This window comes from Macaca fascicularis, chromosome 12 (assembly GCF_037993035.2).
Source record: "Macaca fascicularis isolate 582-1 chromosome 12, T2T-MFA8v1.1".
Taxonomy (NCBI): domain Eukaryota; kingdom Metazoa; phylum Chordata; class Mammalia; order Primates; family Cercopithecidae; genus Macaca; species Macaca fascicularis.
In genome coordinates, this window is record NC_088386.1 from 20,331,033 (window position 1) to 20,346,270 (window position 15,238).

General features: G+C 46.9%; 1 protein-coding gene across 4 annotated transcripts in view; it reads right to left on the reverse strand.

Moving 5' to 3' along the window:
- TMEM163 (transmembrane protein 163) overlaps nt 1-15,238 on the reverse strand; it is a 260,775-nt gene that overhangs the window by 45,087 nt on the left and 200,450 nt on the right. For 3 of the 4 annotated variants that reach the window (XM_045368199.2, XM_074008921.1, XM_074008920.1), the window contains one exon: nt 1,828-1,924. The exons of the other annotated variant lie outside the window; for it this stretch is intronic. In XM_045368199.2, the coding sequence (XP_045224134.1) occupies nt 1,828-1,924 (97 nt within the window). The remainder of the gene's footprint in view (nt 1-1,827; nt 1,925-15,238) is intronic. 4 annotated transcript variants of the gene reach the window in all.

The following is a 15,238-nucleotide window of genomic DNA, read 5'->3' on the forward strand; positions in this document are numbered from 1 at the left end:
TAATCTGATCACTATACATGGTATGTATCAAAACATCACTATGTACCCCAAAAATATATATCATTGTTGTCAATTTAAAAAAACAAGTAAAATAAATGTCTACAATCCCATACAATGCATCAAAGGTGCAGAGGGTATGGGTTCTGCAAGGACAGGCACAACCCCGGAATCTTCAGCCTCTCTGAACCCCAGGTGAGGCTGGGTGTTGGACATGTATACCTTGAGGGGGAATTTAAGTCGGTGAGCTGCTTCTCTTAAGAGTCTTTGCACTGTGGGATAATAAGAGATTGCTCCCAGTTAAAAGTGGTTCAGCTGTCAGGAGAATAACAAGGAGAGCCACTACCAGGGCCGTGAGCACAGCCAGCCATTCCCTATCACGTGAGCCCTGCTGGAAATTAATTTTTAATGCCTAAATAAATGAATGTGTCAACTGGCATAGTGGAGACAATTCCCACCAATAAACATTTCTCAGAGTTGAGGCCTATTTGCAATGCCTATAAAACGTAGATGTTTCCTGACTGACATCTAACACGTGTAATCACACTTGGCACCATCATATTTTACCTAAGGTTCAGATTCTGACTGAGTGAAATGCAGGCTAGCAAGTCTGATGGAGGAGGAGGATGTGAGAGTCCCACATGCCAGGCAACCAGGGAGATTGGTAAGTAGGAGATGAAGAGCACAGGACTGTAATGAATGGTAATATTTGCTCGAGCTATCTCTGCTTCTGAAAAAGACTAAATACTACAAATAGGAACATTCCTTTCCCTGTATCCATGTTTCCTCCCTGTCACTGAGATGTTAGAGAGTAAGCACTGGCCAACTATGGTGATAAATAACAGTTAAAATCCTGGTGGATCATTAAAGGGATGACTCTAATCATTTACAAGGGAGTGAGGGAAATCACTTTCATATGCCTCTACTAAACACAGGAGAATGTCTCACCTCATGTTCATCTTCCCTATAAAAACACACATACACACACATACATGCAATACATCACCCCAACCAGGATTAACATCTTTCTTCAAAAGTAAAATTAAAGGTCTAATCATTTTGGTCTTATATCAGATGGTGCATGTAGCCAAGCTCACATCAAATCACATCCTAAGAGGACAGACCAGATTTTGCATTCAAATTTCCATTGCAACTTGTACACAGAGAATTATTGTAATGGCAGCATCTTCATCTCCTGGTAACCAAATCAGTTGCCTGCCATGAAGACTGCACGATAGGAGGCTGTAAAAATATTTTTCTCAGCACTCCCTATAAGGGGAGGGAGGGAAAAAGAATCAGAGTGCCAGTAATGACTCTCACCCAGAGGACAAAGTAGTCAAAGACACATTTTAATATGAATTTGTGTCGTCCAGTTTCAATATCCCAGCGTCAAGTGTGTCAGAGAACGTAACGTGAATATATTTATGTAATGAATTGAGGTGCAAAGGAAAATAATTCTTAATACTACGATCATTGAATGAACACTGAACAACAGATGCAAACACCACAGACTGGATCACTCTGCTCCACAAAAATAACCCAGTTTCTCTTTACAAAAACAAAATGAATCTTGCTTTAAAAATAGTGAAAATAGCTAAGGAGAGGCACACAGAACCCAGTCCTAGCTCACCTATCTGGAGTCTCTTCACCTTGCCCAGTGTTTCTCTCCACCAGGTCATTCGCATCCCTGCAACAAGTTCTTCTGACCCCCCAAAATGTTGTCTGTTCCCTCTCAACGTGCCCGACTCCCCCCAGGAACCCTGCGGTGAAAGGCAGCCCAGGGGGCCAGCACTGGCAGGAAGGACTGTTAAGGAAGAAGAAGGACCTTACCACTTCTGGGAGCAGCCTCGTTGAGAGGTCATGGATGGCTTTGACCACTATACATATGGATGACAGAAGGAATATCACCCCCAAGATGACACAGGCTCTGCAAAAAACAAAACATTGAGAATCGTAACTGGGAGGACTCACACTGCTGAAGAGTCCACACAATTGACAGAGACAAAGACACAGTCTGGGAAGGAACTCAATTGTAACTTGCCACACCCCCAGGGTGACCACCCACAGCCCAAGGATGGACACTAAGTCACCTCTAGGAGAATACAGTTCAAGAGTTTGATCACCAGAGTCAGCCTCAGGGAAAAGAGGTCACCATCCCACAGAAGCTCACAGCATTCCATGAATGCTGGCATGGAAGGGTCTTCAAGGCCGTGAAATCTTTCTCCCTTGCCTGGCAAATGTGATGTGTCATTCCTGCTCAGACGGGAAGGTACATGGTTTAACAGCAGAATGGAGGCTCTGGCATGAGACATGCCAAGCTCTACCATTTACTTAACTTGTGTGATCTTGATTATTGTCTCTCTTAGCTCGATTTCCTCATCGTTCAAATGGGAATATATTCCCTACCTAAAGAGGAAATGAGACAATGCACAAAACATAAAACGGGAAGCCATTACTGTTAGCTTAAGCAAAGGAAAGTCTACTCTGTCACTTTTGGATAGGACGTGACAGACACCTTTGCATTGTCCCAATGATGAAAAGGAGAAATGATCTGGTAATGACAAGACAGGAGTTTGCAGTAAGATAGAGAAACTCTAAAAGGCAAAAATGAGGGGTAAGAAAGGAGATGGTCAACCAAGACACCCAGGACAGGCAGAGGCAGGAGCAGGTGCGCGGTGAGGCCAAGGTGAAGCGAGAGGACACACAGCTGGGGATGTGGCATGGGGACTGGCAAAGAAGGCTATGGGACTCAGGACATAGGAAAAGTCTCTGACAACCCAGACACAACAAATCTCAGGATGGAAAAATGAAGAGTGATGGAAGATGAAGGGAGGCACGAGGAAATGATAGCATTACAAGGGTTAAAATATCAAATGAAAATGAAGAGGGAGAGAAAAGAGAAAAAATACAAGAGTGACTACAGTCAGGTTTAGATCATTCCTGTCCCAGCTTGATGTCTCCACCATTTGGCAGCCTCCTCAGCAATCTTGCCCCAACTATCAAACAAAATCATGTTTTATTATCCACCTTGGAGTCCCCTTCTCTGGACTAACAGCATGGCCCCAAATTGCTCACCTAATTTTGAGGTAAAACCTACTTATAATCCCAGTAAACCTGTGAACAGACCCCATCCTCCACACTTAGGACTGAGGAATAAAAGCAGGTAAGCAAGGCTGCTTGGAGTCCACTCAGTCGGCTTCTAAGTCACACTGTGGTGTAGGTTTTATTCCCTCAAAAGCAAAGACAGAATAATTGCAGGTTGGAGCAAAACACAAAAAAGAACAGAGATGGAAGGAAAAGGAATGAATGGGCTAGGAATCAGCACAGACTTGAGCAAATGAATACACACATGGATGCTGGAAGGAACATCACCCCCAAGAGACACAGGCTCTGCAAAAAAACGAAACACTGAGGATCTTAATTGGGAGAACTCCACACTGCTGAAGAGGCCGCACAATTGACAGTGACAAGGACACAACCTGGGAATGGACTCAGCTGTAACTTGCCACACCCCCAGGGTGACCACCCCTAGACCAAGGATTGACAGTAAGTCACTTCTAGGAGAATACAGTTCAGGGTATATTGACTTTGACCACCAAAGTCAACAGGGGAAAGAAGTTGCCATCCTACAGAACCTATGTGAATGCTGTGAGCCACGGGGCCCCATGATCCACCAGGGGCAGAAGAGACAATTCAGGCAGTCAGTAGGTGCTAATGTGCTGCCTCGGTGTGACAGCACGCCTGGGGCTGGGAACCATAGTCCTAACACTGGAATCAGGGACAAACCGGGCCGTGTTAAAGTCCTGGAGGATCATATGGTACATCTAGTTCTAGATCCTTGAGGAATCGCCATACTGTTTTCCATAATGGTTGAACTAGTTTACAATCCCACCAACAGTGTAAAAGTGTTCCTATTTCTCCACATCCTCTCCAGCACCTGTTGTTTCCTCCCATTACTGGGTATATACCCAAAGGATTATAAATCATGCTGCTATAAAGACACATGCACACGTATGTTTATTGCGGCACTATTCACAATAGCAAAGACTTGGAATCAACCCAAATGTCCATCAGTGACAGACTGGATTAAGAAAATGTGGCACATATACACCATGGAATACTATGCAGCCATAAAAAAGGATGAGTTTGTGTCCTTTGTAGGGACATGGATGCAGCTGGAAACCATCATTCTCAGCAAACTATCACAAGAACAGAAAACCAAACACCGCATGTTCCCACTCATAGGTGGGAACTGAACAATGAGATCACTTGGACTCGGGAAGGGGAACATCACACACCGGGGCCTATCATGGGGAGGGGGGAGGGGGGAGGGATTGCATTGGGAGTTATTCCTGATGTAAATGACGAGTTGATGGGTGCTGACAAGTTGATGGGTGCAGCACACCAACATGGCACAAGTATACATAGGTAACAAACCTGCACGTTGTGCACATGTACCCTAGAACTTAAAGTATAATAATAAATAAATAAATAAATAAATAAACTACAAACAAACAAACAAACAAAAGTCCTGAAGGAACGAGGTGAACCTACTGGAGGGCCCTTTAGTGACTCCGTACTGGAGCAAGAGCAGGGATTCCTAGGGCTTGGGAAGCATCACTCCCAAAGCACTTGCCTCCTGTTTGGAAGACAGTTCTGGGCCAGCTGTGCTAGGGACCTGGAGTAACCATTCCTCCCTGTGAGGCATGTGCCCTGAGAGGTCCCATTACAGGAGAAAGCCTGAAATCAGCATAGGCCTCTGAGGTAAGTTCCCGCAATGTGGTTCTTCCCTCCATTCACAAAACTCCTGAGTGACTCACAGAGATTCCTCGTTAATTAACCCTTTCAGGTAACTTCAGTCATCAACTCAGCACTTCCCAGCACTGACAGCACATTGCACTCCCCTGGGGAATTCCTTTTTTTTTTTTTTTAAGTTGCCTGGACACCACTCCAGCTCCTAGAGCCAGGTAGGGCCCTGTCCCTAGGAAGCTTCCACTGTGAGGTGAAAGCACAGAACTCCCCGGAACAGAGGCTGAGATGGAAGCAACATCCAAGCTGGGGAGGAAGGAAGGGGGTCTCGTGGGACCTGACAGGCCTCGTAGTGCATTTGTTTGTCAATCAGCCTTCCCTCCCTGAAAATCAAGTAGGGTAGCCACAACCTGCGTGCTAGACTCTACAGGCAATTTGTCACCATATCCCCAAGGGAGCTTCCATCTCCCTACTGCTCTGGGGGAAGGAAGGAACAAATGCCTGCTTCTGACAGGGAACGGTGGTGATAATGCAGGAACTGCCTCTCACCAGCTCTCCGCAGCCATGCCTCCATCCCGCACAAAAGGCTGATATGGATTCTGTGTACATTTACCTAAGGAGATGAGTACGAAGGATGCAAGGGCCTCGTACGTAATGTATTGTTTACCTAACTTTACTCAAAATTACACTATAAATTCTGTAAGGGCAAGAACTACATAGCACGCAGCAGGTACTCCCGCAGGCAGCAGAGTGGATGAAACATCAATAGATTCATCCGTAAGTCTCCCCAGGGAGTCTGAGGAGGCATCAACCATTTACCACTGGGGATGGGAGGAGGAAAGAAACTCCCGATGCTTCAGCCAAATGCCCGTGGAATAGTCCACGTGGTAAGGCAACTCTGAAATATAATGAAAATCAAAAGAAATTTGTGATTTGGTTTATTAAAGTTGTATTTCACAGAATTGTAATCCTATTTTCTTTACCAATATACCTCTGAATATGCTCCAAAATGTTTCAAAAACTCATTTGCATCTTTTAAATGGGTTGCAGATTCAAAACCCACAGTCACCTCTCCTTCAACACTGCTGGGATGCCGTGTGTCAGTGTCTCCAGCAGCCCAAAGCAGCTATTATTAGCAGCAGGCACGGTGCTATTTTTTAACGTTTTATTAATATTTATTGTGTTTACACAGCAGCTTTCTCCTCTAGCACTCAGAGCTCCACACATCAGCTCATCAGTCCCCTGGAGGCCACTCACCAGACCCAGGTTTTTGTTTTTCTGCTATTTTATGGATGAGGGGTGGGGAGAGAGGTGTTTTATAAACAGGAGTGTTTAAAAATGCAGGAGTCAAGGATTGGCCGGCTTCCCTAAGGTCACTCAAGGAGTTTGTGAAGTCTATCCAGAAATAGAATCCCATTCAACTGCCTCCCTCCCAGCAGCCAGCCCTGGTCAACCATCCAGCCACACGAAAGCTCTGGGCAGCCACGTCACATGCTCTTACCACCACTGCCCTGGGACTAGTGGTCTCCAGGATGCTGTGAAGATTTGAGTCGGGAGCAAACAGTGCAAATATGACTGATTCTTGTATCTGCAAGTGTGAGCTGCTTCCAAGCTTGGCGGATCAGAGATGGGTGGGGGCAAAGGGTAATTGCTCCATCAGCAATCCGTGGCCTCAACCCAGAAAGGCTGGCCTGGCCAGTAACAAGAGCATTGAGGAACCAGGTCACTAAAAAGAATAGAGACTCCTCCCTCCTGCCCCAACTCTGGGGAAGAACTTCATGGATCAGAAAGAGGCAAATGAGCTGCACCCCTTCAGCATAATCCGCCAATCAACCCAGACTGAAACCAAATTTAAATTCCCAGCTGGGCGCGGTGGCTCACACCTGTAACCCCAGCACTTTGGGAGGCCGAGATGGGTGGATCACCTGAGGTCAGGAGGTCAAGACCAGCCTGACCAACATGGAAAAACCCTGTCTCTACTAAAAAGACAAAATTAACTGGGCGTGGTGGTGCACGCCTGTAATCCCAGCTACTTGGGAGGCAGAGGCAGGAGAATCGCTTCAACCTGGGAGAAGGTGGTTGCGGTAAGCTGAGATCACGCCACTGCACTCCAGCCTGGGCAACAAGAGTGAAACTCTTGTTTCTAAATAAACAAATCAATACCCACCGGATCAGTGGTCGTCACAGTGTGGTCCACGAATCAGCAGCACCCGCGTCACATAAGAACTTGGTGGAAGAGCAAATTCTGAGTCAATCCACCCCAGACCTACTGAATCAGAAACTCTGGGGATGTGGCCCAGCAATCTGTGGTTTAATAAGCCCTTCAGGTGATTCTGATGTACACTCAAGTTTAAGAACCACTGAATAGGCCGGGCGTGGTGGCTCACACCTGTAATCCCAGCACTTTAAGAGGCCCAGGCAGATCTGCTTGAGGCCAGGAGTTTGAGACCAGCCTGGGCAACACAAAGACCCCACCTCCACAAAAAATAAATTAGCTGGGCATGGTGGTGTGTGCCGGTAGTCCCAGCTATTCAGGAGGCTGAGGCAGGAGGATTGCTTGAGCCCAGGAGGTTGTGACTGTAGTAAGCCATGATCGTGCCACCGTACTCCAGTCTGGGTGACAGAGAGAGACCCTGTCTCTCTCTCTCTCTCTCTCACATACACACACACACACACACACACACACACACACACACACAAAGACACACAATGTCCGAAAGGAAGCAATGGTTAACAAGTCACTTCAAAGAAATTATTAAAGGTAGTTAAAGCCTCCTTTTTTTTCTATTCTGCTAAAGGCTCCAAATTGCTAACTGTGCACAGTATTATAAATCTCTAGAGGCATCAGTTTTTAATTCTGAAATTATAAGGGCAAAACCTACTGACAGACACTCATACACAAAATGATGTCAGACAGAAAGTTTGGCCCCTTGTCAATTGTAGGTTTAAAGGCCTGTGGCTCACATTAAAACAGCCTGAGTCCTAGCCTACCAGTTCTAGGTTACTTCCTATCAGATCAAAAAAGCCAAACAAGAGAAGTTTCTCCAATCACCCTCTAATTTATGACAGATCTAAACACAAAGAAGCCCTGGTGATTAACCATTTCAGCCCATAGTTTAACGTGTAATTGTTTTATTTATCGTCTTTGACTCTGGTCTCCAAAGCATTTGTCATCTGAGACAGTGCTCAAATATGAAGCAAATAACGAAAAATACAAGAGTTAAGTGGTGTGAGCATATAACACAGTACTTAGGGCTGAACAATTCCTAATGCTGGTTTTCTCCAGCTAAGCCCCCTTTCTCTCTGTGTGTTCTGACATTTCAAAGCCACAAAGGAAGCTCATCTTGGAGGCAGGATAAAAGGAGAATGTGAGCAAGGAATGGCTGTGAACCATTCTCTCCTCTCTATCATGGAGAAGCCAAACCGGCACCATCTGGTTAAGACTCCACCCCTCCCTCAATCCGTCACTGTCAATGCCTCCCTCCTCTCCTCCTTCTGGAACTCCCCCACTTCCCTTCATGTTTGTACTCATGTTCACCTCATTCCTCCCCTCAACTCTCCTGAGCTGCAGCCCCTCATCCCCTCTCTCCATCCATTTCCCATCTCTCTCCTCTATCTTCAACTTCATCTACCTGCTGTGTTTCTGGAGCGGGTGAGATTGACTTGGACCAGGGACAGTCACTCAGACCACAGCTCTCCACGCAAGCATTCCCTACCCTCTCCATGGTGACAGCCTCCACTTCCTCAAGTTGTGACCATTAAAACCTCTCCTTCCTCAACAAATGACCTTTGGTTTACATCTGTAATGATACACAAGCTGAACAGAACCCGACCAACTGAAATCCCACTTAGATAGGACTTTATTTCTGGCATCTACTTTAGGGACAAAAGTCAACATGAGGAACTTGTTAAACAATTAGTCTCTAGAGCAGAGCAGACCCAGGGCATTTTCTGCGATGATGGATGCTATTCTATGTGGTAGCCACTCGCCATGGCTATCTATCGAGTATTGCAAATGTGGTTACTGCAACTGAAGAAATGAAATTTTAATTTATTTTAATTAAAAATCAAATGGCCACATGTAGCTGGTGACTATCATACTGGACAGTGCAGCTCTAAAGGTTGGGCTGAAAATACACAGGCTCACCAAAGGGGCCGTCGCCCAAGCCATTCCTCAAGATGGGGTCAATTTATGTGGGCTAACAGGGACTGCTCTAGGAAACTATGTGAAGGCACATCAGGCCTTTGGTACCTCCACCAGTCAATGCGCCATTTCCTTCCCTCCAGAGAGCCTGCCAAACCCCAGGTCTACATGCCAGTCTCACTCTTGTTTTCATCTAACATCAACCTATCTCCAGCCACAGCGACTGCTTCACCAGGGTATCTGAATTTTAGAAAGGGACTTGAAAATTCAGTCACTCACATTTTAAGTTCTATGTGTCCAGCCCTGAGGCTAAGGCAAACAAAATCTATACCCAGGCCCCAGAGAGCACAAATCTAGGATAGAAAACCTGGAAATCACTACAGGACAGTCCATCACTTGTGAATGTGAAAATAGGCAATGGACAAGGAATAAAACGAAGAAAGAATGCAGAGTGATACAACACAACCTGGGGGGGACGGAACGGGAAGAAAGGATGGCTCTGTAGTATGACGTCTAAGCTGGGTGTACAATGGACGGGAATCATGAAGCAGAGAAACTAGAAGCTTTGGAGGTTACTCCAGACAGAGGAAACTTTACGGACAAAAGCATAAAGACACAGCACTGTGGGGCCCTGTTTCAGCGGGAATTCAAAATGGAGATGCTATTCCTGGAGCATTTGGTCCCAGGGGAGCAGCAATGCAATGGCCACAAAGAAGGGACCTGTGTGTCCTGGAAGCTCCCTCAAGATGGCGGGTGCATCACCCATGGTACACACAACAGATCTTAGACAGCATACAGACCAACACCTGTTGTATTTAATAGTTACATATTTTAATGTACCTTAGAAAACAATGGTCATCACTCCATGACTGCAAAGTTATTGTTGCTTAGGGAAAAAATGAATATATTAAGTTCATAAAAGGATAGGATAGATAGTACACAGAGAGGGCAGGATCACCAAGTGGGAACACACAGGTCTGAGGTTGGGGAAACCTTTGTGGTGACATGAGGTCGCTGCAGCATTTTAAGCAAAGGAGACCCATGACGTGATCTGGGCTTTGCAAAGACCCTCCTGACTGCAGAGCTGGGGTTGGGAGGGTTGAAGGGAAAGGAACTAGAGGGAGGGGAATAGCCTGGAAGACAATGTCAGTGGCCACAAAAACAAACTGATGACTCTACACACAGACCACGACAGCTGAGAAGAATCAAGACGGAAAGACACCAAGCAGATCGAACTGGCAGAACTCAGTGACTGACTGGGCATAGGCAGAGGAGAAGGGCACAAGGACAACCCCAATTCTGAGACTGGCCACAAAGGAAGAGGTAGTGGCGCATCCAAGAACAGGCAGTGAGGAGCTGGTAGTGAGTCTGTTTGGGGCTTGCCAAGCTTAAGGAAGGTCTTAAGTGAGATACACTGACCTGAGCCTGAGAGGCCTCTCCCCAGCCTAGGCTCCCAAGGCCATTTTCCTGGGGCCTCCAGGTCTCACATTTCCAGGGTGGAGGGGAATGGATAGAAAGAAAGGAACAGGGAACAGCCCGTCTAAATGTTGCCAAACCCTACCCGAGATCTCTGCTTCCAATATACACTGCACAGGGAACGCATGCGGAGACTCGTGGCCCAAGGTCTTCCAATTAATCAGCAAAACACTGACTCTTGTGTTCTAGGGCAAGGATTTGGCATGAACAGGACAGCAATTGCCTGCTCTTGTGGCACTCACATGGGGATAGGCAATGAACAAGTAAGTACATTATATACAGAAACAAAGCATAAAAAAGGGGAAGAACAAGGCAGGGGGCAGGGGGAGGTTTCTTTATATCCAGCACTCACACTTCTCTCTAATGAGGGTACATCTGAACAAAAACCTACCAGATGGGAGAGTCGGCTCTGCAGCCACCTGGGGATGAGCACTCCAGGCAGAGGAACACTGAGTGCGAAGGCTCCTAGCAGGAGGGAACCCAGCATGCTCAACCTACGGTGACGAGGCTGGGATGGCTGGAACCCAGGGGCCTTGCTGTTACCATAAGGACTTGTGTTTTTCCACTAAGGATGGCAGGGCACCACTGGAGGACTCCGCAAAGAAATGACACAACCTGACTCACATTCAAAAAGGATCACTCTGGCTGCTCTTTTGAGAAAAGAACAAAGAGGGACATGGGTGGAAGCGGGAAGACCAGGAGAAGGCACCTGCAGGGATGCTGGAAGAGGTGATTCTAGAACAAGCCGGGAGAAGTGGCAGCATAGGGAACATGGGTCTTGCAGGCTCCCATGAGATCCAAGCAGACTGACCAGAATTCAGTGCATTCCAGCTGCTGAGGGAATAAGGGAACCAGTGGTTTTTGGAAAGATTTTAAAGGTACTCTCAGGGTAAACCTGCTTCTCAGGAGAATATGAACATCTAAAAATCTTGCTACGTTAGCCAACTGGTTATTTCAAGTAAACCGTGCAAGTATTTTCAATGTCAGGGCAATTAGCTGCACCAATTCCAATTTTTTCTTAAATAACTGCTGAAGGTACAACTGCTTGTCTATGCATGGAATATATCCAGGCAGATACCCAAAGAGAGTGACAACAGCTTTTGCTGAACACGGATGGGGAATAGAGGCTTTAGGAAAAACTCTTCCTAGAGAAGCTGATCATGGTTTTTGCAGTTGTGTGTGTGCAGATGTGACCTATGAAACATGAAGAAACACTGAATGTCTACCACGTGCAAAGAAACCTGCTGTTCATTAGCTACGAGGACACAACATGGCCCTTTTCCTCCAAGTAGAGAAAGGGGGCAATTAAATCACACACAAATATTCCTAGAGGCCCAGGCGCAGTGTCTCACACCTGTAATCCCAGCGCTTTGGGAGGCCAGGCAGGTGGATCACCTGAGGTCAGGAGCTCGAGATCAGCCTGGCCAGCATGGTGAAACCCCATCTCTAACAAAAATACAAAAATTGACCAGGCATGGTGGCGTGCATCTGTAATCCCAGCTACTCAGGAGACTGAGGCATGAGAATTGCTTGAACCTGGGAGGTGGAGGTTGCTGTGAGCTGAGATCATGCCACTGTACTCTAACCTGGGCAACAGAGCAAGGCTCTGTCTCAGAAAAAAATATTCCTAGAGAAGCTGAGAATTGAGCTGACTTTGAACAAACCAAATAAATTAACTTCATAAAGACGAGTGAAAAGTATGTTCCGGGAAAAGGGAAGGCAAGTCCAAAGGCACGCCAGAATTCATGCATCCCGCGCATTTCCACTGCACACCTGCCGGGTGCCAGGCACTGTTCTAGGGAGCAAGCTATGCAGGTACGGGGGGGATGAAGCTTCAGGCTCCGAGGTGGAACCCTCTCAACTCCAAAGGGGAGTGAGAAAGAGGGAGAATGGCGAAGGTGGATCATATAAGGTCTTAGAGCTGTTGTCAGGATTTAGGCATTTACAAACATGGGAGGCCACAGGGCGCACGAACTTGGAAACATGATGTGGCATGTTTTAACAGGACCACTGCTCACCAAGGGCAGAAACAGGGAGAGCGGTGTGCAGGCTGTGGCGATATCCAGGGCAGGTGAGGGTGTGACAAACAACGTCATGGCTATCCAGGCCAGGTGAGGGAGTGGCAAATAATGTCATGGATATCCAGGCCAGGTGAGGGAGTGGCAAATGATGTCATGGATATCCAGGTCAGGTGAGGACATGGCAAGTGATGTCATGGATATCCAGGTTAGGTAAGGACGTGACAAATGATGTCATGGATAGCCAAGCCAGCTGAGGACGTGTCAAGTGATATCATGGCTATCCAGGCCAGGAGAGGATTGGCAAATGATATCATGGATATCCAGGCAGGTGAGGATGTGGCAAATGATGTCACGGATATCGAGGCAGGTGAGGGTGTGGCAAATGATGTCATGGATATCCAGGCCAGGTGAGGATGTGGCAAATGATGTCATGGATATCCAGGCAGGTAAGGATGTGGCAAATGATGACATGGGTCAGGATACAGCACTGAAGAGTGAGTCTCTGGACATTTTCTGGTTCTGAGTTTTGGTCTGTTCAGGGATATATTCTGAAGGCACAGCTGACAAGTCTTGTTAATGTATGGTAGGAAACAAAGGAGCTACGAATTATTTGAAGCTTTGAACCTGAGAAAAGCAAAGGATAGAGTTGCCATTTCCGGAGACAGGGAAGACTGTAGGAGAAGCAGGTCCGGGGGCAGGAAAGATCAGGAGTGCAGCTGCAGACGCAGTAAGTGTGGGATGTGTGTGTTAGACATCCAAGTGGTGGTGTTGAGAAGGGAGCTGGAATAGGAGTTTAGATTCAAACTTGACTCAGGAATCATCAGCACATGGATTACACTAAAATCTTTCAAAGTGGAGGAGATTTTTCCCCCCAAGAAATTACAAATGCCCTAGAAAAACTGGAGTGCAGTTTCCACGAGGAATCCAGCTGGGAAGCTGAGTAGGAGGGAGAGTGAGACCCAACCCTGTGGAGCCTCACGTTCTAATAAGGTAAGCTGTATAAACGTTCTTGTGAAGAACCACGCAGAGCCCCTGACAACTTAGAAAATGATGAAGAAAGATGATTAGATCTGCATTTTCCAACGCTGACTCAGGCACTGTCTGTGCTGCACACTTGCAGGGCCTGACCTGCATTCATCCCCTCTTCATAGGTAACCAGCCTCCATGCTCCCTCCAGGCTCCACTGTCACCAAGCGGAGGACCGACAGTCACTGCACCCCTGCTGGAACCCAGGCCCCTGACCCAGGCTGGGCCCATCAGACTCTCTCCCTGGACTTTCAATCCAAGAGGAATGATAACAAGGACTGAAAGCCAAGACCAGGGGTGGCTGGAAGGCCACACTCAGCTGAGACTGTCAACCACAGTGCTGAACCAACACCCCTGGGTGTAGCCAGGCTTCCTGCAGGGGGTGCTGGCTTCCCCCGAGCCAGCGCTCCACTGAAACCAGGCAGAAGCTGCAAGGCCTTGGAAGCATGCCACATCCTTCCAGGGCATTCTGCAGTCCTTAAGTGAGCCATAGGCTTGCTGAGGTTAAAGAAGAGGGGGACAAGATGCCACCTCTTGATGGAGGAGTGACAAGGAAGCATTGTAGAACAACATGTGGAGGGGGGATATGGTTGTGATCATCTTCAGAAAATACCACCCGCCACAAGGATGAAGAGGCCCAAGACCACGTTGGCCATATACTGTGTTAAACCAGAGATTCTCTCATGCTAGGGTCAAAGTCGGGGTTGTCCAATCTTTTGGCTTCCCTGGGCTACAATGGAAGAAAAAGAATTGTCTTGGGCCACATATAAAATACACTAACACTAACGATACTGATGAGCTTAAATTAAAAAGAAAAAGAGGTCTGTGCATAAATCTCATAGTATTTCAAGAAAGTTTACAAATTTGTGTTGGGCTCTGTGCACGAACTACTTTGACCAAGCTTGTCCAACTCATGGCCCATGCATTGAAAGCCATCCTGGGCCACATGGTCAATTCAGTTCATGCACAGAGCCATATTCTGAGGCTTCTGTGCTACAGTAAACAAGGGGATGGGTGGTCATTAAAAGAAAACAAGGAGGCCAATTCCCAGTAGGCCTGCAGAAGTGTGTATCATTGCTCACATCAATTGCTCTCAACCTCACACCCCTACCTTTGCTGTGTGATTGACAGCACCTTTGTGTAGGGGATGTATACATCCTGCCCACTATGGGGCTTGGCCGTGTGACTTGCTCTAGTAAACAGTGAGTGGAGGTGACATCACTGTACCTGCACAGAAACTTTCCATGTGCACAGTTGGTTTGGCCTCATTTCTGCCCAGTGGTCCTAGGAGAAGGGCTATTCCTTCTGCCTAAAAGCTGGAATGAGAACTCATGTGGAAAAGGCCACCAGCAAACCTTGGCTTACATGGAAATAATGAAGAAATGCATGTTTGCGGCATAAGTCACTGAGACTTTGGGTGCTGCTATTGCAGCAAAGCTGACAGATACAAGGTTCTTGAAAGGGATTCATCTTATGGCAGTGGCAGCAAAGGCTGTCTCAGCCATCTGGTACTTGGAACCAGGGGAAGGAGCTGCCGGTCTGACGACAGACAAGTTGCCCAAGCTTTAGTCTATCCTGAAAACCAGGCAATCCCACTGACACAGGATGTACAGAAAACCACTTGAGTAAATAATCTTACCGAATCAAAAAGACAAAAACGGAAGCCCCCTGTGGTCTCTAAACTCTCCCACTGGGTCTGAAGCATCCAACCACTCTTCTGCTCTGTCTCTGCGGGAAATGGCGAGCTCAGCACCTTCTGAACACAGGCTTCTCAGCATGACATGGTTAATTACATCTTTTACTTATTTTGATTCCTATAAAAGTA